The sequence below is a fragment of the Cherax quadricarinatus genome, chromosome 75 (genome assembly GCF_038502225.1).
Source record: "Cherax quadricarinatus isolate ZL_2023a chromosome 75, ASM3850222v1, whole genome shotgun sequence".
NCBI lineage: Eukaryota > Metazoa > Arthropoda > Malacostraca > Decapoda > Parastacidae > Cherax > Cherax quadricarinatus.
Genome location: NC_091366.1, coordinates 6,848,162 through 6,873,151, shown reverse-complemented (window position 1 = coordinate 6,873,151; position 24,990 = coordinate 6,848,162). Strand labels below are relative to the sequence as shown.

The 24,990-nt window shown below is 42.4% G+C and overlaps 1 protein-coding gene across 1 annotated transcript; it reads right to left on the bottom strand.

Annotated features, from left to right (window-relative positions):
* Positions 1–4,448: 4,448 nt before the first annotated feature.
* Positions 4,449–18,913, bottom strand: LOC128691844 (CLIP domain-containing serine protease B9-like). Its single transcript, XM_070100994.1, has 9 exons — positions 18,841–18,913; positions 17,876–18,013; positions 16,843–16,936; positions 10,593–11,100; positions 9,407–9,546; positions 8,468–8,622; positions 7,547–7,648; positions 5,108–5,256; positions 4,449–4,944 (listed from the first exon to the last, which is right to left on the bottom strand). Exons 1-9 carry the CDS (start codon positions 18,908–18,910, stop codon positions 4,780–4,782), a joined length of 1,521 nt encoding a protein of 506 aa, XP_069957095.1. The 5' UTR covers positions 18,911–18,913; the 3' UTR covers positions 4,449–4,779.
* Between the last annotated feature and the right edge of the window lie 6,077 nt (positions 18,914–24,990).

Here is a 24,990-nt window from a genome sequence, read left to right as displayed (position 1 = left end):
TTTGGTGTGTTAAGTGTTTGTGTTGGAGAGTGTGTTTGGTGTGTTGCAGTGTTGGTGTTGGGAAGCGGTAGATGTCTGTTCTTTACATCAAATATTTAATTATATTACATGCAGTGTGCGTTACCAAAAAAAAAAAAATTCAGTTCTCTCCTGTTGTATCCCTTTACACCCTCCTCTTATAGGCGATGTGTATGCCTTGTTACACATCCGCCCGTTGTAGGCGGGTGTATCCCTCCACACCCATCCAATGTAGGTGGGTGTGTATCCCTTCTCCCACACCCATCCATTGTAGGTGGGTGTGTATCCCTTCTCCCACACCCATCCATTGTAGGTGGGTGTGTATCCCTTCTCCCACACCCATCCATTGTAGGTGGGTGTGTATCCCTTCTCCCACACCCATCCATTGTAGGTGGATGTGTATCCCTTCTCCCACACCCATCCATTGTAGGTGGGTGTGTATCCCTTCTCCCACACCCATCCATTGTAGGTGGGTGTGTATCCCTTCTCCCACACCCATCCATTGTAGGTGGGTGTGTATCCCTTCTCCCACACCCATCCATTGTAGGTGGATGTGTATCCATTCTCCCACACCCATCCATTGTAGGTGGGTGTTTATCCCTTCTCCCACACCCATTCATTGTAGGTGGATGTGTATCCCTTCTCCCACACCCATCCATTGTAGGTGGGTGTGTATCCCTTCTCCCACACCCATCCATTGTAGGTGGGTGTGTATCCCTTCTCCCACACCCATCCATTGTAGGTGGATGTGTATCCCTTCTCCCACACCCATCCATTGTAGGTGGGTGTTTATCCCTTCTCCCACACCCATTCATTGTAGGTGGATGTGTATCCCTTCCCCCACACCCATCAACTATAGGTTTGTGTATATCTCTAATCCCACATCCATCCACTGAAGGGGGGTATCTCGTCTCCCCCCCCACCCATTATAGGTGGGAGCGTATCCCTTGTCCCATACCCACCCATTATAGGTGGGAGCGTATCCCTTGTCCCATACCCACCCATTATAGGTGGGTGCGTATTCCTTCTGCTTTTCATTATTTTGCTATAAGAACATAAGAAAGAAGGAACACTGCAGCAGGCCTACTGGCCCATGCGAGGCAAGTCCAAGTCTCCTACCGGCTTAAGCCAATGCACCCAACCTAGTCAGGTCAGGTCACATTCACTTAAGGAAGGAACACGGCAACTGACCCAGTAGCACAAGCTAATCAGATCCACAAAACTGTTAAGATGGCTAGGAAATGATTACCTGACTTTAATTAAGCTGTCGCTTTGTGATGATAGCATTACCTATGGTCTAACATCCAAATCCCTAGGATCTTATCTATCACTTTACAAGAATGCTGATTATACTTAAGGTCTAGTTATCTTCGTGTATGTATTGTGGACATAAGAAAGGAGGATTTATTATAATTATAATCAAGGGGAAGCGCTAAACCCGGAGGATTATACAGCGCCTGGGGGGGGGATGTGGAAGGCATTCAGGCTTAATTCGGGGAACTGGAGCACAGATCCAATTCCCTAAATCAAGAGCCCCTCACAAACATCAAGGAACCTTCCTTGAGGGGAAGAAAGGAGGAACACTGCAGCAGGCCTGTTGGCCCATACTAGGCAGGTCCTTTACAATCCACCCCACTAACAAAACATTTGCCCAACCCAATTTTCAATGCAACCTGCATGAGTTTCAGACCCTCGGTCATTTATATGAGTAAGACCCGTGTCAGAAAACACTTGTCCTGTCTCTGATGAATAATATAATAACAGTCGGTTTAGATCGGATCGGAAAGCTAGTGGAAGGCTTCGGTCAGATGACCAGAAGTGGTGGGTCATCATATGGAAAACTTCGGTCAGATGACCAGAAGTGGTGGGTCATCATATGGAAAACTTCGGTCAGATGACCAGAAGTGGCGGGTCATATGATTGAGACCCACGTCAGGAAACACTTGTCCTATTTCCTGACATACCTTACCTAACCTACCAGTTAAGATTACGGGTCGTCGCTAGATTACCCGTGTCAGGACTCGACTGACGAATATTAAAACAAAAATTGGAAATAAATGGTATAAAATACCATTCTTCACCTGACCTCAGCATTCTGAACCGGACTATAAATACTCGCGTTCCTTCCACTCCACACTGCTTACTCACGATGCATTACTCTAACAGAGTAAAGATCAAACCAGCGAGTGGCTCAACCAATGAGTCGTCCAAACTAGCACTTGCAGCTGTCGTTAGTGGCAGGCTGCAAGTCAAATGTAATGCGATTTTATCGCTCAAAGAGGCCTTTGTTGTCGTCTGTACAGACGACACAGAGGCTGAGAAACTACTTACCACCACTGCTACTACCACTCTACGAGACCAGGGATTTCTTGTCTTGGCTTCCCCAGCACTGAGGGCCAGGAGAACTGTGTTCCTCAAGCGACTCGACAACCTTATCACTGTACAGGCCACTGAAGAAATCAAGTCATCTATCGAAGCAAAGAACCCTTGGGCCAAGGTGGACTTCATTACTAAAATACCCAATGCTTCATCCATGCTGAAGGTCACCTTCAGTGACGTCAACATGGCAGCCAGAGCTCTCGCTGAGGGCCTGGCTATTCACTACTTCCACATCAACCCAGCCTTCATCGAAGCAGAGAAATTCCAACATATCTCACAGTGCTATAATTGTTACTCATACTTACACACCACAAATGATTGTCCTACCAAGGACAAGAAGTTCTGCTCCACCTGTGGCCGTGAGGGTCATGACTTCAAGAATTGCACTACTGCTTCACCACCTAAATGCTTGAACTGCAAGAATGACCACCATACTCTTGCTGCCAGGTGCCCTACCAGAAGAGACATACTCAAGAAACAACAACAACAAAAGAAACCCAACCCACAAGCAACCACATATTCTGCTATCGCCAAGCTTCAAGCAGACACTACCAAGATACTACATGCCACGCAAGCTGCTCCCACCACTTCCCTGCCAGCACCTACTGCCGACTCCACCAAGATTCTTTGTTGCATTATGTATGCTCATGTACAGAATGCAGCTGAGCCTGGTTCCTTCAACACCACCATCAATGAACTTTTCAAACTAAATAATATGCCTGGCCTCACATTCCCTGCATCACCACCTTCCACTGAGATCCTAAAATCTACTACAAATATTACCAGCATCACCGCTGCTCCACCGCTGTCACAACCTCCACTAGACACAGAGATGGACCAATCAGAGACCTCAGAGACGTCGGCAAAACCCACCAATGAGAGTCCACTACCGCTTTCATCCACTGCTAGAGCAACTGACCAGTCGGAAATCTCGCCTTCACCAGTTCAGCCACCAGCCAAGAAAGCAAAAACACAAGACACTGCGGATGCACCTCACGGTGCCACTGTCACTGACACTGCTGCACCACAACGGGTCCGATATCTGAAGGGTGTATACTTCTACACAACCAAGGAGTATAAGAACACAATGCTGTCTTCAGAAATCCATCATCACCTCCAGGACGGAACAGTCAAGTATACCTATGACCAAACTGCTACATACACCACTGCAGACATGACCAGACTACTCACTGCCAACACCCAACACCTTGTGGAAGTCAAGTACACCTCAAAGAGGAAATTCAGGATGCTTCAGAATAGGGACCTTGAAGACGGTACCCTCGTCTAGCACGACTATCCATGACCATTCACCCAGCACTTTGCTGTCCGCTAAAGCTGGGGTGTGGCTCCAATCAACCCTGTAACTGCTGCCTCTGCCCGACTGCGCTTCTCTTTGGGGGAGTCAGCGCAAGATAGAAGAAGACGACATCCTCCAACCGGAGGGCCAAGAAAGAAGAAAGATGATTATCGTCACCCCCCACGAGGGGGGGCCACTGCCGGGTCACCATCTGGAGAAGACCTGGGCCAGAAGGACCTGCGAATCAACATGAATGAAAATGAACACCAACACACGACACTCCACACAGGAGAGCACAGCGCTAGCACGATCGACACCATGCATTGCCCTTCTAGGGCATGGTTGGTGCCAGAGCCCGAGTTTGTACCTTACAAGATGAGGGGGGTACTTGTGCCTCCTCCCATGGGAGACTTAGGTCTCAGACACTCCCTAGACAGGGAGCCAGTGCCGGGCCACCACTTGGAAGGGCCCGGGCCGGGAAAATACCGGCGAATCTTTAACAACACCCCAGGTAGTTCTGTTTGTGACTTGAAAAAGCCCACTGTGTGGGCGAAACGTAGTCAATAAAGGATCACATTATACTGCATTTGTGTTTATATTTCCAAAACAAAAATTACTTTAGATATATATACCAAGATATATATCTCGATATATATACACTTGAGTTTACTTAAATCCTTGAAGACATTAAAATATTCTTGGACTGAGCGTCTGGGATCAATTAAAAGACTAAAAACAAAATATTTAAACAAGATTTACATTTAAAATTTATTTTTAAAATATAAAATCCCTGCGAATGGTTGGGAATGGTTTAAAATGAGTAAATGAGAAATACACATAAATGCATTTACAATTTATAATATATACGGGAGCGCTTGAACCCGTAGGGGCCATTAAGTGCCTTGGGAATGGGAGGTGGACTCAATCCAAGGAAAGGAAATGTGGTTAGATATAACCTTTACTAACGTTTCGCCCACGCAGTACCTTTGTGACGTAAAGCTCCTGCTTGGGCGAAACGTCGTCAACAAAGCCTACATGTAGCGACACTCATGTCTATTTCTCATCTTATGCTGCAGACGGAGACATCATTTAATATTCTGACTTATCCATTCCAAGTAAGCCCCTACACGAGTGAACATTCCTGGCTTATCTGGCTGTGAACATCCATAACCATATGATACTAAAGCCACCACGAAGAACTTCTGTGTGGTATCTTCATCATGAAAAAATACTGGAGCTCCTTTGTCAGTCTGGAATAAAACAAAGACAAATCTTAATTTTTCGTATATTCAGTGTTTCAAAAAAGTCAGGAATTGAAAAAAAAATTGCAGTACTATTATATACAGTTCTGTTTCAAGCAACGTACTGTCTAGCAGACTGAAATATAAGTCAAGACTCCTGGAAATTACTAACCACACAGGAATCTCTGGTGCCTCCAGCAGCACATATGTGTTTGTGACTAAACACCAGAGACCTGAAAGTCTTGTAGGTCCTGCGGCAGGTATCAAGACCAACTATGGGAAGTTTGATATTCTGCTGTGTTATTTGCCGAAGTCTTCCCTCTAAAAATAAATGAAAAATAAATATTTAATCTTCAGGAATGTATACACAGAAAATTAGGAGTCTACAAGGGGGCTCCCAGATGTCGGGTAAATGTTTTTGATTCAAGGAATTGGAGTTACCCTCTTCCTTGGATCGAATTTGACTACGTTCCATTCTTCCACTTCTATGATTCTAACAGCTTGGAACCACATGAACACATTCAATTAAGTGTACTATAATAGTAGGCTTACTCATTTGCACGAGTTCATATTTAGTTTAATATGTTTATTATGCACCTCATACCCATGGTGTGGGCGGTAGTCAAAAGATTACAGAGGTACATAATGGGTCCAGGGACAGGGCCTCAGTGTTATGATAGCTGAACTAGTTACAAAGGCGATGAACTACAGGTAGATCTGGTCACAATCATGAAAAGTTATAAATGTAATGAGCTCCATGTAGATCTGGTCACAGTAATGACAGGTTACAAAGGTAATGAACTCCAGGTAGATCTGGTCACAGTAATGACAGGTTACAAAGGTAATGAACTCCAGGTAGATCTGGTCACAGTAATGACAGGTTACAAAGGTAATGAACTCCAGGTAGATCTGGTCACAGTAATGACAGGTTACAAAGGTAATGAACTCCAGGTAGATCTGGTCACAGTAATGACAGGTTACAAAGGTAATGAGCTCCATGTAGATCTGGTCACAGTAATGACAGGTTACAAAGGTAATGAACTCCAGGTAGATCTGGTCACAATCATGGCAAGTTACAAAGGTAATGAACTCCATGTAGATCTGGTCACAATCATGAGAGGTTACATAGGTAATGAACTCCATGTAGATCTGGTCACAATCATGGCAAGTTACAAAGGTAATGAACTCCAGGTAGATCTGGTCACAATCATGACAGGTTACAAAGGTAATGAATTCCAGCTAGATCTGGTCACAATCATAGCAAGTTACAAAGGTAATGAACTTCAGGTAGATCTGGTCACAATCATGGCAAGTTACAAAGGTAATGAACTCCAGGTAGATCTGGTCACAATCATGGCAAGTTACAAAGGTAATGAATTCCAGGTAGATCTGGTCACAATCATGGCAAGTTACAAAGGTAATGAACTCCAGGTAGATCTGGTCACAATCATGACAAGTTACAAAGGTAATGAACTCCAGGTAGATCTGGTCACAATCATGACATGTTACAAAGATAATGAACTCCAGGTAGATCTGGTCACAATCATGGCAGGTTACAAAGGTAATGAACTCCAGGTAGATCTGGTCACAATCAAGGCAAGTTACAAAGGTAATGAACTCCAGGTAGATCTGGTCACAATCAAGGCAAGTTACAAAGGTAATGAACTCCAGGTAGATCTGGTCACAATCATGACAAGTTACAAAGGTAATGAACTCCAGGTAGATCTGGTCACAATCATGACAAGTTACAAAGGTAATGAACTCCAGGTAGATCTGGTCACAATCATTGCAAGTTACAAAGGTAATGAACTCCAGGTAGATCTGGTCACAATCATGACAAGTTACAAAGGTAATGAACTCCAGGTAGATCTGGTCACAATCATGGCAGGTTACAAAGGTAATGAACTCCAGGTAGATCTGGTCACAATCAAGGCAAGTTACAAAGGTAATGAACTCCAGGTAGATCTGGTCACAATCATTGCAAGTTACAAAGGTAATGAACTCCAGGTAGATCTGGTCACAATCATGACAAGTTACAAAGGTAATGAACTCCAGGTAGATCTGGTCACAATCATGGCAGGTTACAAAGGTAATGAACTCCAGGTAGATCTGGTCACAATCATGGCAGGTTACAAAGGTAATGAACTCCAGGTAGATCTGGTCACAATCATGGCAGGTTACAAAGGTAATGAACTCCAGGTAGATCTGGTCACAATCATGGCAGGTTACAAAGGTAATGAACCATCTACACTCCTATACATGGTAACCATTAGTTTATCGTTTCCCCGTGAATGTCATCCTAATAATAATAATTCTAGATCACATAACACCGAAGAACAATGAAAAACTATAGATGATTCTATAATTTATTTACTCTTCATAATATTAACATTATAATATTAATAAAACTCACAGCTGATACCTTATTTTCAAATAAAATTCACTAGTCAGAACATATCTTAGTATAAGGTAGCCTATAAAAATTATCAATAAAAATTACAAAATTAGCAATTAATATATGTATTTATAATCTTACTAGAAGTATCACTCAAGCATAATATATTGTGGGTCATTCTACCATTATAATAATAATTGTATTAATGATAATTACCTCCTGTTGTGATGACTGGTCCCAAGCCTACTAGGTCCAAATCCTGGTAACGGAATCCATCGTATTCGAACCTTAATGGCAGACAAACAGGCTTGATGTGCTCTGTAAGTTATTAAAGTAGTGAAAACGGGGAAGTGAATGCAGAATTACTGTTCTGTTTTCAGAGAAAAATGATAATTATTACACTGACATATTTGCAACATCAGGAAACTTTAATTAGGGGATTTATCGATCTATTTATCAATTAATTGTATTGATAAAACTCTTGGTAAGAGGAGGACATCCTCGTGAAAATTTGTAATATTGCACAAGTGACAATCTTGTCAGAATATTATACTTCGTCTGATACCTATGGGATTTCCATAGTAAATTAATAGACATTAGTACGAGTTATATGGAGTTACTTCGTAAGTACTTTGTTAACAGCTCATCAGGGAATTGTTTAAAATCACAAAATAATGCTGAAATGTTAGTATCCTGAACATTTATCAATAAGAAGTGCATATTAATATGAATATAGAAAAAAAGAGTAATAAGTTTTCTCTATATTTCAACCTTTTACTTCTGCTCCCATGACGTGGTTTTGGACTTTTCACTCAAAACATTAGTCACACCTTGTCTGCATCTAACCAAGGAACGGGTAGGGATTGAACCTATGAGAAGTACGTGTAATAGGTTCAATCCTCACCCGTTCCGTGATTTGTTTGCAATCACCTTATTACGATTTCGTGAGTCATGTCTGCCCCTATAACATGAGGGGGGAACAATTATGACTCACGAAATCGTAATGACCTAGTTGGACGAATTTTATCGTGGGTAGCTGGCCCAGTGGCTAACGCGTCGGTCTGGAGTTGTATGACTCTGATCGCGGGTTCTAACCCTGCCCGTGGTATGGTTTGGAACAATTATAGATTTGCTTACCAGTAAACGTTACATCCTCAGATAGGGTGATGATGGCAAGGTCATTCTCAAAAGTTGTGTTGTTGAAACCAGCATCGACGTACTGAGCGATCGTGAAGTCTCTGGGAGCCTCTGTGTCGTTGGACCTGTTGTAAGCTCCGAGCCGGATGTGTGTCCTGGACAAATATTTAATGTTTGAGAGACTAGTTAACATGATATAACAATTGTAGTTATATTATTTATACTGTAGGATTCTTATATACAGAGAGCAAAAGTGGTGGAATAAAGGAGATGTGTGAAAATGAGAACTTTCGACTGGTACATGAGTGAACATGAGTTTGGCCTGCAGTAGACCAACGTTTCGCCTACACGGTAGGCTTCCTCAGTCAAATAGAGGAAACAGAACCAGTAGAGATGTAATGACGATGTAATCAGTCCATCACCCTCGAAGACATAGTTATGAAGCCTACTGTGTAGGCGAAGCGTTTCGGATACTGCTGCAGTGTCTTATTTACCAACTTGTCGGTATTGTATACAATTATCATATTCACAACTGGAACTTGTAGATAGTGGCGTAGCCGACAAATGGTGAAAAGATTCATGCATATCCACATTGATATGTATTTATTAAGTACTTTAACGACTTTCAATAAGGAACCCCTCTGAAAAGTGTCCTCGGTCCTACCTAATTCAATATTCGTACTAATAAAGGTCTCCTTTTGCTGCATGTATCTTTTTACCAACAAGTAGATATAATTACTGTATAGAGATTTGGGCAAGTACATACTCACGGTACAGGGATTCGGGCATATATACTCATTCTACCACGATTCTAGGACGTACATCCTCAAGGTACAATTCTAGGAAGTATATACTCACGGTACATCGATTCTGACAGGAGACTCGCGGTACAGGTAGTCTGGGCTCGACCATACACCTATAACATGTGGATACACTCACGGTACAGAGGATCTGGGATCAAGAATGCAGTGAGCAGCAGCCAACACGTGTCTCCGGGTTATCAAAGCCCCGCCACATACGGAATCAAACTGGGAGCCTACTTTTCGTCCCAGACTTGCAATCCATGGCCATGCTGCAGGCTGTTGGGAGGGGAAGGGGAAGAAGTGGGTTAATGTTACTCAGTTTACAGTACATTTAACCCTTCAAAGTAGGTGCTTTGACGCTGCTTAAGGGTTCTTGATGAAACTTACCTTCCTTTTCTGCTATATTCTACCTCATTACCTCCCACTTTCCAGCTATATGAACCCTACGGGTTCAGTACTCTTCCATGATGATAATAATAGTAATTTTAATGTTTTTAGGCCTGTCGGCCCTGTGACCTTTAAAGGGGGAGATGCCTTAATGTCGACGCGCTTTTGATCCAAGAAATTGATTAGCTTCACCTTCCTCGGATCGAATCTGATAAACCTCCCATTCTCCCAGGTGTTATATGACACCGAGACAGGTTTAGCGCTTCCCCATGAATAAAAGAATTATGGGGTAAATATTAAAGAGGTAGTGGGGACACAACCCCTGAAAAATCAGGGGGGGGGGTTATAATCAGGAAGGAAATGTAGGAAGCTTCAATACCTTGGATTATGAGCCCTTCACCAATATCAAGACCCACTTCTAAAAGGGAAAACAAGTTATAGATTAAATAATGTTGGGTACTGAGACGTGATAGCGGTTAATTAATCTTATAGCGCAGGACTGAAGAGTAACTTAAATTTTATAGCATAGGACTGACGAGGAACTTATCCTATAGGACTGAAGAGTAACATCCTACAGGAATGAAGAGTGGCTTATCTTACAGGACTGAAGAGTACCTTATCCTACAGGATTAAAGAGTAACTTATCCTACAGGACTGAAGAGTAACATCCCACAGGATTGAAGAGTAACTTATCCTACAAGAATGAAAAGTAACTTATCCTACAGGATTGTAGAGTAACTTATCCTACAGGAATGACAAGTAACTTATCCTACAGGACTGAACGAGTAGCTTCAATCCTATGCATCATCTTGCTTGTATCATTTATACTTCCGTTTGAGGGATCTATTGTTACGGCATCGGCTGAAGAAAAATTAAACATGGGTTACCTTGGTCTTTGATTCCCCTTCAACCATAGCAAATAGTTTCGTGCTTACATTTGTTGAAGTAGGAACGACAGCTACGGAGCCACATTCACTCTCTGGAGGAATTATGTCCGTGCCAGGTGTTTGACCAGGTCCCTGCTGTCCGTCAGGAGCTTGGCCGCCAACGGCTGGTTCTCCAGCATCCGCAGAAATCCTACGGTCGGGTTCTGCACCACCTACGATCAGTGAAGGCAACAGTGGTGAATGTTGAATTGAACTACTCGAGATGTCTGGTACAGGAAAGGAAGATGGTGGCCGTACTACCGGAATGGTAATGCTAGGCTGTAGTGTGTGGACTGGAGGCCGTTGAACCGAGGCTCCAGTTGACTCACTCGGGAAATGTTGAGTAGCTAAGGTACCAGTTTCTTGCCTGTGTGCACTGGGTCTTGGAGTTGAGTGTGGTTGCAAGCTCTCACCAGCTTGAGGCCGAATATTTGAAGGTCGAAGAACCGTTCCCATCCCTGTTTGTGGGCTGGAGGGAGTCAGTGGACAGCAAAGAAAAACGTTCTCTGCTGTCATTCTGGAAAAATGGGAAAGAGCTTGTAAAATCGACAAGTTGATTTGTTTTCAATCGTGTTATTACGTTTTCGTGAGTCATGATAAAAACAGTATAGCACAATGGGGACCTTTATTGAAAAAAAAAAGTGTCGCTTGAGGATCAAGCTTTCTTAATTCTATCACAGACTTGAAAAAGCTTGGTCTCCAAGTGAAAAGTTGTCTCCATAAGGATTTGCCATTATATCATAGTGTGAAAGTTAACTGAGTCACATCTCACAAGTCTGAGAATTATTTTTATGCCTGACTCGTGAGTCGTGAAACAAACGTCACTTAAAATTACGGGAAACACCGCACTTGTGTGCTGATTTTTAGGCCGGTTTCTCCTGGGCCGAACACTTGTTTGGCAAGTTATTTCTATACATTTTAAATGATTAATATGTGTATTAGAGTTAATTACGGTAAAGAAATCTTCAGAACTCTTGCTTTTACGATTTTCTTCAAAAGTTTAAAAGAATTATCTGGGTAGACTTAGCTTTTGCTGAATGTAAGGAAGACGGGAGCAAATGAAGAAGATGTAAATAATGTATTGAACTTATCTAACTTAGACAGAACACGAAGCAACAGATTCAAAGTAGACAGAACACGAAGCAACAGATTCAAAGTAGACAGGACACGAAGCAACAGATTCAAAGTAGGCAGGACACGAAGCAACAGATTCAAACTAGACAGGACACGAAGCAACAGATTCAAAGTAGACAGGACACGAAGCAACAGATTCAAAGTAGACAGGACACGAAGCAACAGATTCAAAGTAGACAGGACACGAAGCAACAGATTCAAACTAGACAGGACACGAAGCAACAGATTCAAAGTAGACAGGACACGAAGCAACAGATTCAAACTAGACAGGACATGAAGCAACAGATTCAAACTAGACAGGACACGAAGCAACAGATTCAAACTAGACAGGACACGAAGCAACAGATTCAAAGTAGACAGGACACGAAACAACAGATTCAAACTAGACAGGACATGAAGCAACAGATTCAAACTAGACAGGACACGAAGCAACAGATTCAAAGTAGACAGAACACGAAGCAACAGATTCAAAGTAGACAGGACACGAAGCAACAGATTCAAAGTAGACAGGACACGAAACAACAGATTCAAAGTAGACAGGACACGAAGCAACAGATTCAAACTAGATAGGACACGAAGCAACAGATTCAAAGTAGACAGGACACGAAGCAACAGATTCAAACTAGACAGGACACGGAGCAACAGTTTCAAAGTAGACAGGACACGTAGCAACAGATTCGAACTAGACAGGACACGAAGCAACAGATTCAAACTAGGCAGGACACGAAGCAACAGATTCAAAGTAGGCAGGACACGAAGCAACAAATTCAAATTAGGCAGGACACGAAGCAACAGATTCAGTCTAGACAGGACACGAAGCAACAGATTCAGTCTAGACAGGACACGAAGCAACAGATTCAGTCTAGACAGGACACGAAGCAACAGATTCAAAGTAGGCAGGACACGAAGCAACAGATTCAAACTAGGCAGGACACAAAGCAACAGATTCAAACTAGACAGGGCACGAAACAACAGATTCAAAGTATGCAGGACACGAAGCAACAGATTCAAAGTAGGCAGGACACGAAGCAACAGATTCAAAGTAGGCAGGACACGAAGCAACAGATTCAAAGTAGACAGGACACGAAGCAACAGATTCAAAGTAGACAGGACACGAAGCAACAGATTCAAACTAGACAGGACACGAAGCAACAGATTCAAAGTAGACAGGACACGAAGCAACAGATTCAATCTAGACAGAACACGAAGCAACAGATTCAAAGTAGACAGGACACGAAGCAACAGATTCAAAGTAGACAGGACACGAAGCAACAGATTCAAGGTAGACAGGACACGAAGCAACAGATTCAAAGTAGGCAGGACACGAAGAAACAGATTCAAAGTAGACAAGACACGAAGCAACAGATTCAAAGTAGGTAGGACACGAAGCAACTGATTCAAACTAGGCAGGACACGAAGCAACAGATTCAAACTAGACAGGACACGAAGCAACAGATTCAAAGTAGGCAGGACACGAAGCAACAGATTCAAACTAGGCAGGACACGAAGCAACAGATTCAAAGTAGACAGGACACGAAGCAACAGATTCAAAGTAGACAGGACACGAAGCAACAGATTCAAAGTAGACAGGACACGAAGCAACAGATTCAAAGTAGACAGGACACGAAGCAACAGATTCAAAGTAGGCAGGACACGAAGCAACAGATTCAAAGTAGGCAGGACACGAAGCAACAGATTCAAAGTAGGCAGGACACGAAGCAACAGATTCAAAGTAGACAGGACACGAAGCAACAGATTCAAACTAGGCAGGACACGAAGCAACAGATTCAAAGTAGACAGGACACGAAGCAACAGATTCAAACTAGACAGGACACGAAGCAACAGATTCAAAGTAGACAGGACACGAAGCAACAGATTCAATCTAGACAGAACACGAAGCAACAGATTCAAAGTAGACAGGACACGAAGCAACAGATTCAAAGTAGACAGGACACGAAGCAACAGATTCAAGGTAGACAGGACACGAAGCAACAGATTCAAAGTAGGCAGGACACGAAGCAACAGATTCAAAGTAGACAAGACACGAAGCAACAGATTCAAAGTAGGTAGGACACGAAGCAACTGATTCAAACTAGGCAGGACACGAAGCAACAGATTCAAACTAGACAGGACACGAAGCAACAGATTCAAAGTAGGCAGGACACGAAGCAACAGATTCAAACTAGGCAGGACACGAAGCAACAGATTCAAAGTAGACAGGACACGAAGCAACAGATTCAAACTAGACAGGACACGAAGCAACAGATTCAAAGTAGACAGGACACGAAGCAACAGATTCAAAGTAGACAGGACACGAAGCAACAGATTCAAAGTAGGCAGGACACGAAGCAACAGATTCAAAGTAGGCAGGACACGAAGCAACAGATTCAAAGTAGGCAGGACACGAAGCAACAGATTCAAAGTACACAGGACACGAAGTAACAGATTCAAACTAAACAGGACACGAAGCAACAGTTTCAAAGTAGACAGGACACGAAGCAACAGATTCAAAGTAGACAGGACACGAAGCAACAGATTCAAAGTAGACAGGACACGAAGCAACAGATTCGAACTAGACAGGACACGAAGCAACAGATTCAAAGTCGACAGGACACGAAGCAACAGATTCAAACTAGACAGGACACGAAGCAACAGATTCAAAGTAGACAGGACACGAAGCAACAGATTCAAAGTAGACAGGACATGAAGCAACAGATTCAAAGTAGACAGGACACGAAGCAACAGATTCAAACTAGACAGGACATGAGGCAACAGATTCAAAGTAGACAGAACACGAAGCAACAGATTCAAAATAGACAGGACACGAAGCAGCAGATTCAATCTAGACAGGACACGAAACAACAGATTCAAAGTAGACAGGACACGAAGCAACAGATTCAAAGTAGACAGGACACGAAGCAACAGATTCAAAGTAGACAGGACACGAAGTAACAGATTCAAAGTAGACAGGACACGAAGCAACAGATTCAAAGTAGACAGGACACGAAGCAACAGATTCAAACTAGACAGGACACGAAGCAACAGATTCAAAGTAGACAGGACACGAAGCAACAGATTCGAACTAGACAGGACACGAAGCAACAGATTCAAAGTAGACAGGACACGAAGCAACAGATTCGAACTAGACAGGACACGAAGCAACAGATTCAAAGTAGACAGGACACGAAGCAACAGATTCAAAGTAGACAGGACACGAAGCAACAGATTCAAACTAGACAGGACACGAAGCAACAGATTCAAAGTAGACAGGACACGAAGCAACAGATTCAAACTAGACAAATTTAAGAGTTGTAGGTGAGTGGAACAAACTCCCTGTGTACTACACATACACTGAGTAACGCATACACCTCTTGGGGTATATATCCTTTTTCATACACCGAGAGGTATATAGTAATTTCTGAGTATATATACAATGAGTCTACTTTAATCCCTATTTTAGGAATTACAGCATCCTTGACCAGTAGGGAAGAAGTGACAAGCTAAATCCAATTAGCATGCCAACCTGCTCAACTTATTTTACACAATGTCCTGGGCACCACACAAACATCCTGGACTCAATATTGAATCAACTGGCCATACAAGGTGTGTGGGATACGTGGTGAGGGAGTGGGCCATGGAGTTTTTTTAGTTCGCAGAATATAATACTCTGGCAATGTGCTGCTACCTAATTTTTTATTCAATTCAATTCAATTCAATTCAAAGTTTATTCTCTATAAAGATTACAATGTTGAATTTACAGAATTTGGTTGTTGTGTGGTTTACATGTAGTTAAATAATGATTACAGAGTGTACCACTAGAACACCTAGCATGGCTAGGCATTTCGGGCAGACTTAGTTTAATTCTTTATTTTTAAATATTACAAATTATGAGGTAAGTTGGTATTATGTCTAAGTGACTAAATACTAGTTTGTGAGTTTAGCAATGTGAATGCTTTTGTTTTGGCACAGTACATAGTTTCAGTATTGGAGTATCATAGGATTCATTATTTTAAGATTGAGATTAATATTTCTGTTTATGGTCAAATGGGTGAGTGAGTGTAAGTGTGAACCACCAGGTGGTATTCGTGTATTTAGTTGACAGGGTGTATCAGGGAGATAAGATGTTTTCTAATGGTAGTTTTGAAGGTGATGAATGTGTCTGCAGTTCTAGAGTTCTCAGGTAGGGTGTTCCAGATTTTAGGGCCTTTGACATACATTGAATTTTTGTAAAGGTTTAGTCGGACACGGGGAATGTCGTAGAGATGTTTGTGTCTGGTGTTATGCCTGTGGGTTCTGTCACAACTATCAAGAAAGCGTTTTAGGTCAAGGTTGATATTGGAGTTTAAGGTCCTGTAGATGTAGATTGCACAGTAGTAAGTGTGGATGTACTGATAGTGGAAAAAATTAGCCGTTTCCCCTGTTATATTAAATCACATAGGATGAGTTATATACGTAGCGTTAAAATGTGTCAGTCTGAGCTAGGAGACTTCAGTAGGGCAATAAGAATACGTATTGTCAAGTATTCCATTGAGGTTTCTGCAACTACCACAACTTCCAAGTTTTAGTTTGAGCAGAGTTATAGTTATTATTACTTGGGAATTATCATCTCCCAGAATGCTCTATGCCATGTACAAGAGAACTGGATGTTTTATGAAGATATCTACATCACAGAGCGGGGATACGTGTCAGTTTACGGTAGCTACGGCAGAGTGGGGGTTGTGACCTTGGGCAAGCATCTGGGGAACTACTCACCGTCTCTCACAACAAATCGTTCTAGCCCTCATTTCTCAAGACAAGCTCCTACACCTCCCAAGACGGATCATCCTAGCCACGACCTCTCGGCTCAAGACAGACCATTCTAGCAATCAGCACTCAAGACACCATCCTAAGAGTCGTCTCTCTCATCCTAGCCATCAGTAACAGGGATGGAATAAGCTACTTCTACATCCTCAGAGTGGCACGCAAGAGGAATGAGCCGGAAGTACTCGACGCAAAATCCATACAGACAAGGCATTTTAGGGCCCAAGAAGCCTAGTCGATTGCAGTTTAAGAGGCAGGACCAAGAGCTGAGGCACGACCTCTGTAAACACCATTCATTGAATAAACGTAATTTGAACAAACTTACCTACAGATACGAGACCTGAAAAACTCAAGGTTGCCTTTGATGTCCGCTACTAAATGTTGATACATCGGACATTGACTCAGAAGCTTACACGACCCTGTAGAATAAACATCGTACAATATATTAAAAGCAACTTTGGAAATGATATCAAATTATTTTGCATGACACATCAGCAAGCCAGTGGAAGACCCTCGGTCACATGACTTAATTAACACCTGCGTCAGGGAACTTGGTCATATTTTCCCCTGAGATATATAGTTCTTACAGTATATAATTGCCTCTCATTTTTTTCTTTATAGGGTATATGCATCAAGAGATGTCTTACTCAAAGTATATAAACCGTGGAGTGCATTACTCGTGTACATAAACAGTTATATACACCTAAGGGTGTGTCGTTTAGTGTACACTATACACACCAAGAGATGTATATAGTGTACACACCAAAAGGTGTATATGATCAGCACTTGGATATCTTTATTTATAAAGACGTTCCGCCAACCAGTGACTTTTTCAATCCAATACCGAGATTAATTATACCGGATAGTGTAAGAAGTGGTGGCAATTTTAAGAAGTAGAGTTCCCTTAGTCTCAGTGTTATTAAGGCTGGTAAATTCATTCAGGTATACACAAATACAGTTACAAAGGTTATCATACATAACAGCATATGTGTAGAGAACCTGGGATAACCCCAAAAAAAGTTCGACAAAGTGACTTATTTCCACTGGGGTCCTTACGAGAATGACCTTTAATCGAAGCTGAGAGACTGGGCACCTCAAAATTATCACTCCGGTTCTTCCATGTTCTCCAATATATCTATGACTACATAAATAAATTTAACAGGTGTTCCACAAGTATCTTATAAGCTGGTCGGTACTGTACACCATCAATGTAATGATAGCTTAGATATAAACAGGGAGAGGTGTGTATTACTTGGCCTATGTACACATATTTATTCGGAGTAGTTTTTATGCATATCCACTGAGAGATCATTTTAATCCCTGAAATACATACATCTCTCTGTATATATCCTGCATACCTGCAGTATCACGAGGCAGGAAGCAGACACTGGGCGTGGTGCTGGTACGGACACCTACTCTAAGAGAGATGGTATCCTTTCCACCCAATAAGTCGAACAACACCAAGTCCTCAGTCTTGGGCGAATGCGACACATTACCTGTAAATGGAATGTAGGTTAAAATCACTTCTGAACATATGTTACATACATAAATGGTTGTGATCATAGTTTTTAAAGGGGTGGAGGGGTATGCCAGTGGAAAGCCTCGGTCAGATGACTGAAAGCACCAGCTGCGGGTTATCATATAACGATGATCCACACGAAAACATAAATATAACGTAAAAAAAAGGACTATATTTGGATTTCTGTTTGTTGAATTATTATTATTAGCGCTAAACTCGTGTAGGTCTGTCGGTGCAAGAACTGGTGAAGGCTCGATCTTCAGTCTGTTAAGTAAGCCTCAGATCTGAAGAGCGCAAAGTGAGACAGAAACATAGTCTCTCCTCACATTGTATTTCTTTATGCATGTGAGTTTCCCTGAAGTGTTAATGTTTCAATACAAAACTAAAACATGCATATTGTTTTGATTCAGAATGCATTATTTTCTGACCAGAATTGGAGCAATCCATATTTTCCTTGGGTCAAACCAGTTTATGTACTTTTCATTTCCCAGGCGCTGTATGACCCCTATGGACTCAGCGCTTTCCCATGACTAAATTCATCTAAAAAATACGGATTCCAGATATTCCAATGCCATGCAATTTAACTAATCGGTGGTACCCAAATTCCAAGCGCTTTCGTGATCCCTTAACAACATTCTTAAGGAATTATGAATGCTGTTCCTTGAGAATGTGATCAAGAGACCACGAAAGCACTCGAGATTAAATTATAGTCATCTGTAGTAGTTTTGCTGCAATAAAGTATCTCACTTTATCCCAACAATAATAACAGCAATAATAATAACGAAATAACAATTATAATAATACTTTGTCCTGATATTGTATGCCATGAATGGACCAGGAGCAGCAGCATTCCCATGCCTAACGCCACCACCATTGTTCCTGCAGAAAAAAACAATTGATTTTAGAATAAACATTGATATCAAAATAAGCTCTGACTTAAAAATAAGCATTTCTCGTTAAGCTTTATTTATTCGTAGGCTAAAAACACTTATTTCTCAGGCACCTTGATGTCGGTGAAGGGTCCTTGATTCAAAGAATTTAAGCTATCTTTCCTTTCCCTGAATCAAACCTGATTGTTTCTCATTACCCCAGTCGCTGTATGGCCCCTACGGGCTTTGCTCTTCAGCCTTAAGTGTAATAATAATAATCAGACATTATTCTGATTCACGACTAGAATATGTCGATTCACATGAAGTCTGTTATTCGCCTTGCACAAGGTTATTGTTGCTTCCTGTTAATATTTCTGTTATTTGTTGGTACCGGCAATCAGGTGCTCCATACATCACCCGTGTTAGGTTGGGTGAGGTAGGATTTGTCAAAAAACGGGACAAGTGTTTCCTGACGCAGGTCTTAGTCGTATGATAACCCAAAACTGGAGCTTTTGGTCATCTGACCGAGGCCTTCTACTGGCTTACTGGTCCACCCCCTTGAAAGATTATAGTTATAATTATAACTACGTGTATTAGATAATCACTAATGTGTGGGAATAGACACCACTAGCTTCATGCTACTCCCTCGCCATAGCTACGCCACCACATACATATTTAATATAATTTTTTTTTAAGGGTTGGAATAGCAAGCCAGCTAAAAACCTAGTATCTAAAATCTCATTGAACTTGAATGATTCGCAGGTACATGTCCCAGCCGGGTTTTTTTCCAGAACCAAAATCTCCACCAGCGGGTCATCGTATAAATGTAAATTATGAGATCAGGCATATGGTCACTCTCTTGAACACTATGTGCTTAATTGTCCACTTATTGAGGAATACAGAGACAGACAATATAATAACCTATGTGACATGTCAAGATATCTTATTAATGAAAATAAGATACCAGATATACTAAGCAAATTTCCTAAATTTGCTTGTAACAGATAAGTGAACTATAGATATGTAGATATAAATCCATATGTATTCCTGTTAACCCTTTGGGGCCTAGTTCCTAGGCCTTTTGTGTATCCATATGCTCTCGCGCTACCGTCCACAGGATGGATATGGGGTGCACAATAAACTAGCCACTTCGGTGGCAAAATCTAATCGTATAACGGACCCGCCTCAGGAGGCGTTTGTCTTATTTACTGACGATTGTTACGTACGTGGTCATTATGTCTCTTCTCAGCCAACATGGTCTTTCTTTAGCGTTTTCAGCCTCAGTATTTCCAAACTCAGGGCTCCTGGCAATAACAGATACAAGCAAATATGCTTAAAAACACCAAAGACAAAACACAGATAAAAACAGGAAGTACTAGCACGAACAAACACAGTTGGTGGTTCTCAAGTCCTGGAGCTAGGACGACCAGAGGAGGGTGTGTACGTGTTCTTACCCAGAGATGGTGTGTACGTGTTCTTACCCGGAAAGGATGGTGTGTATGTGTTCTTACCCGGAGAGGATGGTGTGTACGTGTTCTTACCCAGAGATGGTGTGTACGTGTTCTTACCCGGAAAGGATGGTGTGTATGTGTTCTTACCCGGAGAGGATGGTGTGTACGTGTTCTTATCCAGAGATGGTGTGTACGTGTTCTTACCCGGAAAGGATGGTGTGTATGTGTTCTTACCCGGAGAGGATGGTGTGTACGTGTTCTTACCCAGAGATGGTGTGTACGTGTTCTTACCCGGAAAGGATGGTGTGTATGTGTTCTTACCCGGAGAGGATGGTGTGTACGTGTTCTTATCCGGAGCTAGGTTTAGTTTAATATGTTTATTATGCACCCCATACCCATCCTGTGGGCGGTAGTCAAAAGATTACAGAGGTACATAATGGGTCCAGGGACTGGACTCCGTACATGAAATAAGTCTTTTTTGGGTCATTCTAGGTAATCTACACATATGCTGCTATGTGTATGTAATACTATGTATGTAACTGTGTTTATGTGTACCTGTACCTGAATCAACTTAACATTAACAGTAGCATAAACATCGAGGCTAGAGTTAAACAGGGGGAAAAAACTCTTTATATTACGTTTAACACATGACTCACTTGCCATGGATTCGAGCCTCACCCATTCTGTGATACGTTTCACTCATAGTGGGGATTTATCAAGCACTTGATAACGCCCCACTGTGAGTGAAACGTCGTGAGATAAAGCAGTTTCCTGCTTAAATGTATTGGAATTACCTCATAAGAGACCCCAATGGAACTGTCACAGTGACTTTACTGGGCTATTCCGGATTAAATCTGTATACAGTAATGTACATTTTTATGGGCCTGTAATTGTCATGTGTGCCATCAAGACCACTGCAAAAAAATTATGTATCAAAAGCCCAAATAAGAACATATATTATCTACCATCACAGCTAGAACTAGGAAAGCCCAGAATTACCAGCCTCAAGCTCTGATAGACACAATTTAGAGCACAGCGGAGGTGTTGCCTAGCAAGTTTAGAACAGGTTAATTAATTAGTAGGACTATATCCCTATTTTTTTTTAAAAGTGGTATACTAGAAGAGTTACCTATTGGCCAAAATTATAACCCATTGTATCCCGTCAGCTCCATTTTTATTATTGTTGTTGTTAGTATCAATAATCAATTTCTTTACTTCCTCTTTGGTTGTTTCAGTGTTTTTCATTTTAGATATTTGTTATTTAATTTTGTACCATTTGAAATATCTTCCCTTGTAAAACACACTGAATTTTCCATTTCACATATATTTTCTCAACAAAGTTTGCATATATTTTCTTATATGTATACCGAGAGGATCAAGACATGTACACGCAAAGGGATACACATCTCAGTTTATATAATCTTAGTTAACTTTAATGCCACTATGCCTATATCTGCCATTAAAATATTGTCCATTGGTGGTGAAAAGATTACCATGCAGCCTTAATAACCCTAGTTTAGTCGATAGTCTTTAAACCCCTTTAGCCAACCAAACTCCTTAACATTAGTTTAGTTGTTGTTGTTCTGTATTATTTGTGAATATGATAATGATATACAATACTGACAAGTATTGTGTTCTAGACTATGTGGTAAAACTCTTCTCCAGGCTGAGGGACTGACCACCTCAAAACAACATCGTCCAGAAGGACTGACCACCTCAAAACAACATCTTTCAGAGGGACTGACCACCTCAAAACAACATCGTCCAGAGGGACTGACCACCTCAAAACAACATCGTCCAGAGGGACTGACCACCTCAAAACAACATCGTCCAGAGGGACTGACCACCTCAAAACAACATCGTCCAGAGGGACTGACCACCTCAAAACAACATCGTCCAGAGGGACTGACCACCTCAAAACAACATCGTCCAGAGGGACTGACCACCTCAAAACATCTTGCAGAGGGACTGACCACCTCAAAACAACATCGTCCAGAGGGACTGACCACCTCAAAACATCTTGCAGAGGGACTGACCACCTCAAAACAACATCGTCCAGAGGGACTGACCACCTCAAAACATCTTGCAGAGGGACTGACCACCTCAAAACATCTTTCAGAGGGACTGACCACCTCAAAACAACATCGTCCAGAGGGACTGACCACCTCAAAACAACATCTTCCAGAGGGACTGACCACCTCAAAACATCTTGCAGAGGGACTGACCACCTCAAAACATCTTGCAGAGGGACTGACCACCTCAAAACAACATCGTCCAGAGGGACTGACCACCTCAAAACAACATCTTTCAGAGGGACTGACCACCTCAAAACAACATCTTTCAGAGGGACTGACCACCTCAAAACATCTTGCAGAGGGACTGACCACCTCAAAACATCTTGCAGAGGGACTGACCACCTCAAAACAACATCGTCCAGAGGGACTGACCACCTCAAAACAACATCTTTCAGAGGGACTGACCACCTCAAAACATCTTGCAGAGGGACTGACCACCTCAAAACATCTTGCAGAGGGACTGACCACCTCAAAACAACATCTTTCAGAGGGACTGACCACCTCAAAACATCTTGCAGAGGGACTGACCACCTCAAAACATCTTGCAGAGGGACTGACCACCTCAAAACAACATCGTCCAGAGGGACTGACCACCTCAAAACAACATCTTTCAGAGGGACTGACCACCTCAAAACAACATCTTTCAGAGGGACTAAGCACCTCAAAACAACATCTTTCAGAGGGACTGACCACCTCAAAACAACATCTTTCAGAGGGACTGGCCACCTCAAAACAACATCTTTCAGAGGGGCTGACCACCTCAAAACAACATCTTTCAGAGGGACTGGCCACCTCAAAACAACATCTTTCAGAGGGACTGACCACCTCAAAACAACATCTTTCAGAGGGGCTGACCACCTCAAAACAACATCTTTCAGAGGGACTGACCACCTCAAAACAACATCTTTCAGAGGGACTGGCCACCTCAAAACAACATCTTTCAGAGGGGCTGACCACCTCAAAACAACATCTTTCAGAGGGACTAAGCACCTCAAAACAACATCTTTCAGAGGGACTGACCACCTCAAAACTACATCTTGCAGAGGGACTGACCACCTCAAAACAACATCTTTCAGAGGGACTAAGCACCTCAAAACAACATCTTTCAGAGGGACTGACCACCTCAAAACTACATCTTGCAGAGGGACTGACCACCTCAAAACAACATCTTTCAGAGGGACTGACCACCTCAAAACAACATCTTTCAGAGGGACTGGCCACCTCAAAACAACATCTTTCAGAGGGGCTGACCACCTCAAAACAACATCTTTCAGAGGGACTAAGCACCTCAAAACAACATCTTTCAGAGGGACTGACCACCTCAAAACAACATCTTTCAGAGGGACTGGCCACCTCAAAACAACATCTTTCAGAGGGACTGGCCACCTCAAAACAACATCTTTCAGAGGGACTGACCACCTCAAAACAACATCGTCCAGAGGGACTGACCACCTCAAAACAACATCTTTCAGAGGGACTGACCACCTCAAAACAACATCTTTCAGAGGGACTAAGCACCTCAAAACAACATCTTTCAGAGGGACTGACCACCTCAAAACAACATCTTTCAGAGGGACTGACCACCTCAAAACAACATCTTTCAGAGGGACTAAGCACCTCAAAACAACATCTTTCAGAGGGACTAAGCACCTCAAAACAACATCTTTCAGAGGGACTGACCACCTCAAAACAACATCTTTCAGAGGGACTGGCCACCTCAAAACAACATCTTTCAGAGGGACTAAGCACCTCAAAACAACATCTTTCAGAGGGACTAAGCACCTCAAAACAACATCTTTCAGAGGGACTGACCACCTCAAAACAACATCTTTCAGAGGGACTGACCACCTCAAAACAACATCTTTCAGAGGGACTAAGCACCTCAAAACAACATCTTTCAGAGGGACTGACCACCTCAAAACAACATCTTTCAGAGGGACTGGCCACCTCAAAACAACATCTTTCAGAGGGACTGACCACCTCAAAACAACATCTTTCAGAGGGACTGACCACCTCAAAACAACATCTTTCAGAGGGACTGACCACCTCAAAACTACATCTTGCAGAGGGACTGACCACCTCAAAACTACATCTTGCAGAGGGACTGACCACCTCAAAACTACATCTTGCAGAGGGACTGACCACCTCAAAACTACATCTTGCAGAGGGACTGACCACCTCAAAACTACATCTTGCAGAGGGACTGACCACCTCAAAACTACATCTTGCAGAGGGACTGACCACCTCAAAACAACATCTTTCAGAGGGACTGACCACCTCAAAACAACATCTTTCAGAGGGACTGACCACCTCAAAACAACATCGTCCAGAGGGACTGACCACCTCAAAACTACATCTTGCAGAGGGACTGACCACCTCAAAACTACATCTTGCAGAGGGACTGACCACCTCAAAACTACATCTTGCAGAGGGACTGACCACCTCAAAACTACATCTTGCAGAGGGACTGACCACCTCAAAACTACATCTTGCAGAGGGACTGACCACCTCAAAACTACATCTTGCAGAGGGACTGACCACCTCAAAACTACATCTTGC

What these genes read in the sequence shown, in the direction of transcription:
- LOC128691844 (XM_070100994.1), bottom strand. Translation starts at nt 18,910, where the DNA reads ATGGTGGTGGCGTTAGGCATGGGAATGCTGCTGCTCCTGGTCCATTCA. An exon ending in TGAGGATGTAACGTTTACTG is followed by an intron (nt 7,649 to 8,467) that starts GTAAGCAAATCT and finishes AATAACTTACAG; the next exon opens with AGCACATCAAGCCTGTTTGT. An exon ending in ACCAGTCATCACAACAGGAG is followed by an intron (nt 5,257 to 7,546) that starts GTAATTATCATT and finishes ATTTATTTTTAG; the next exon opens with AGGGAAGACTTCGGCAAATA.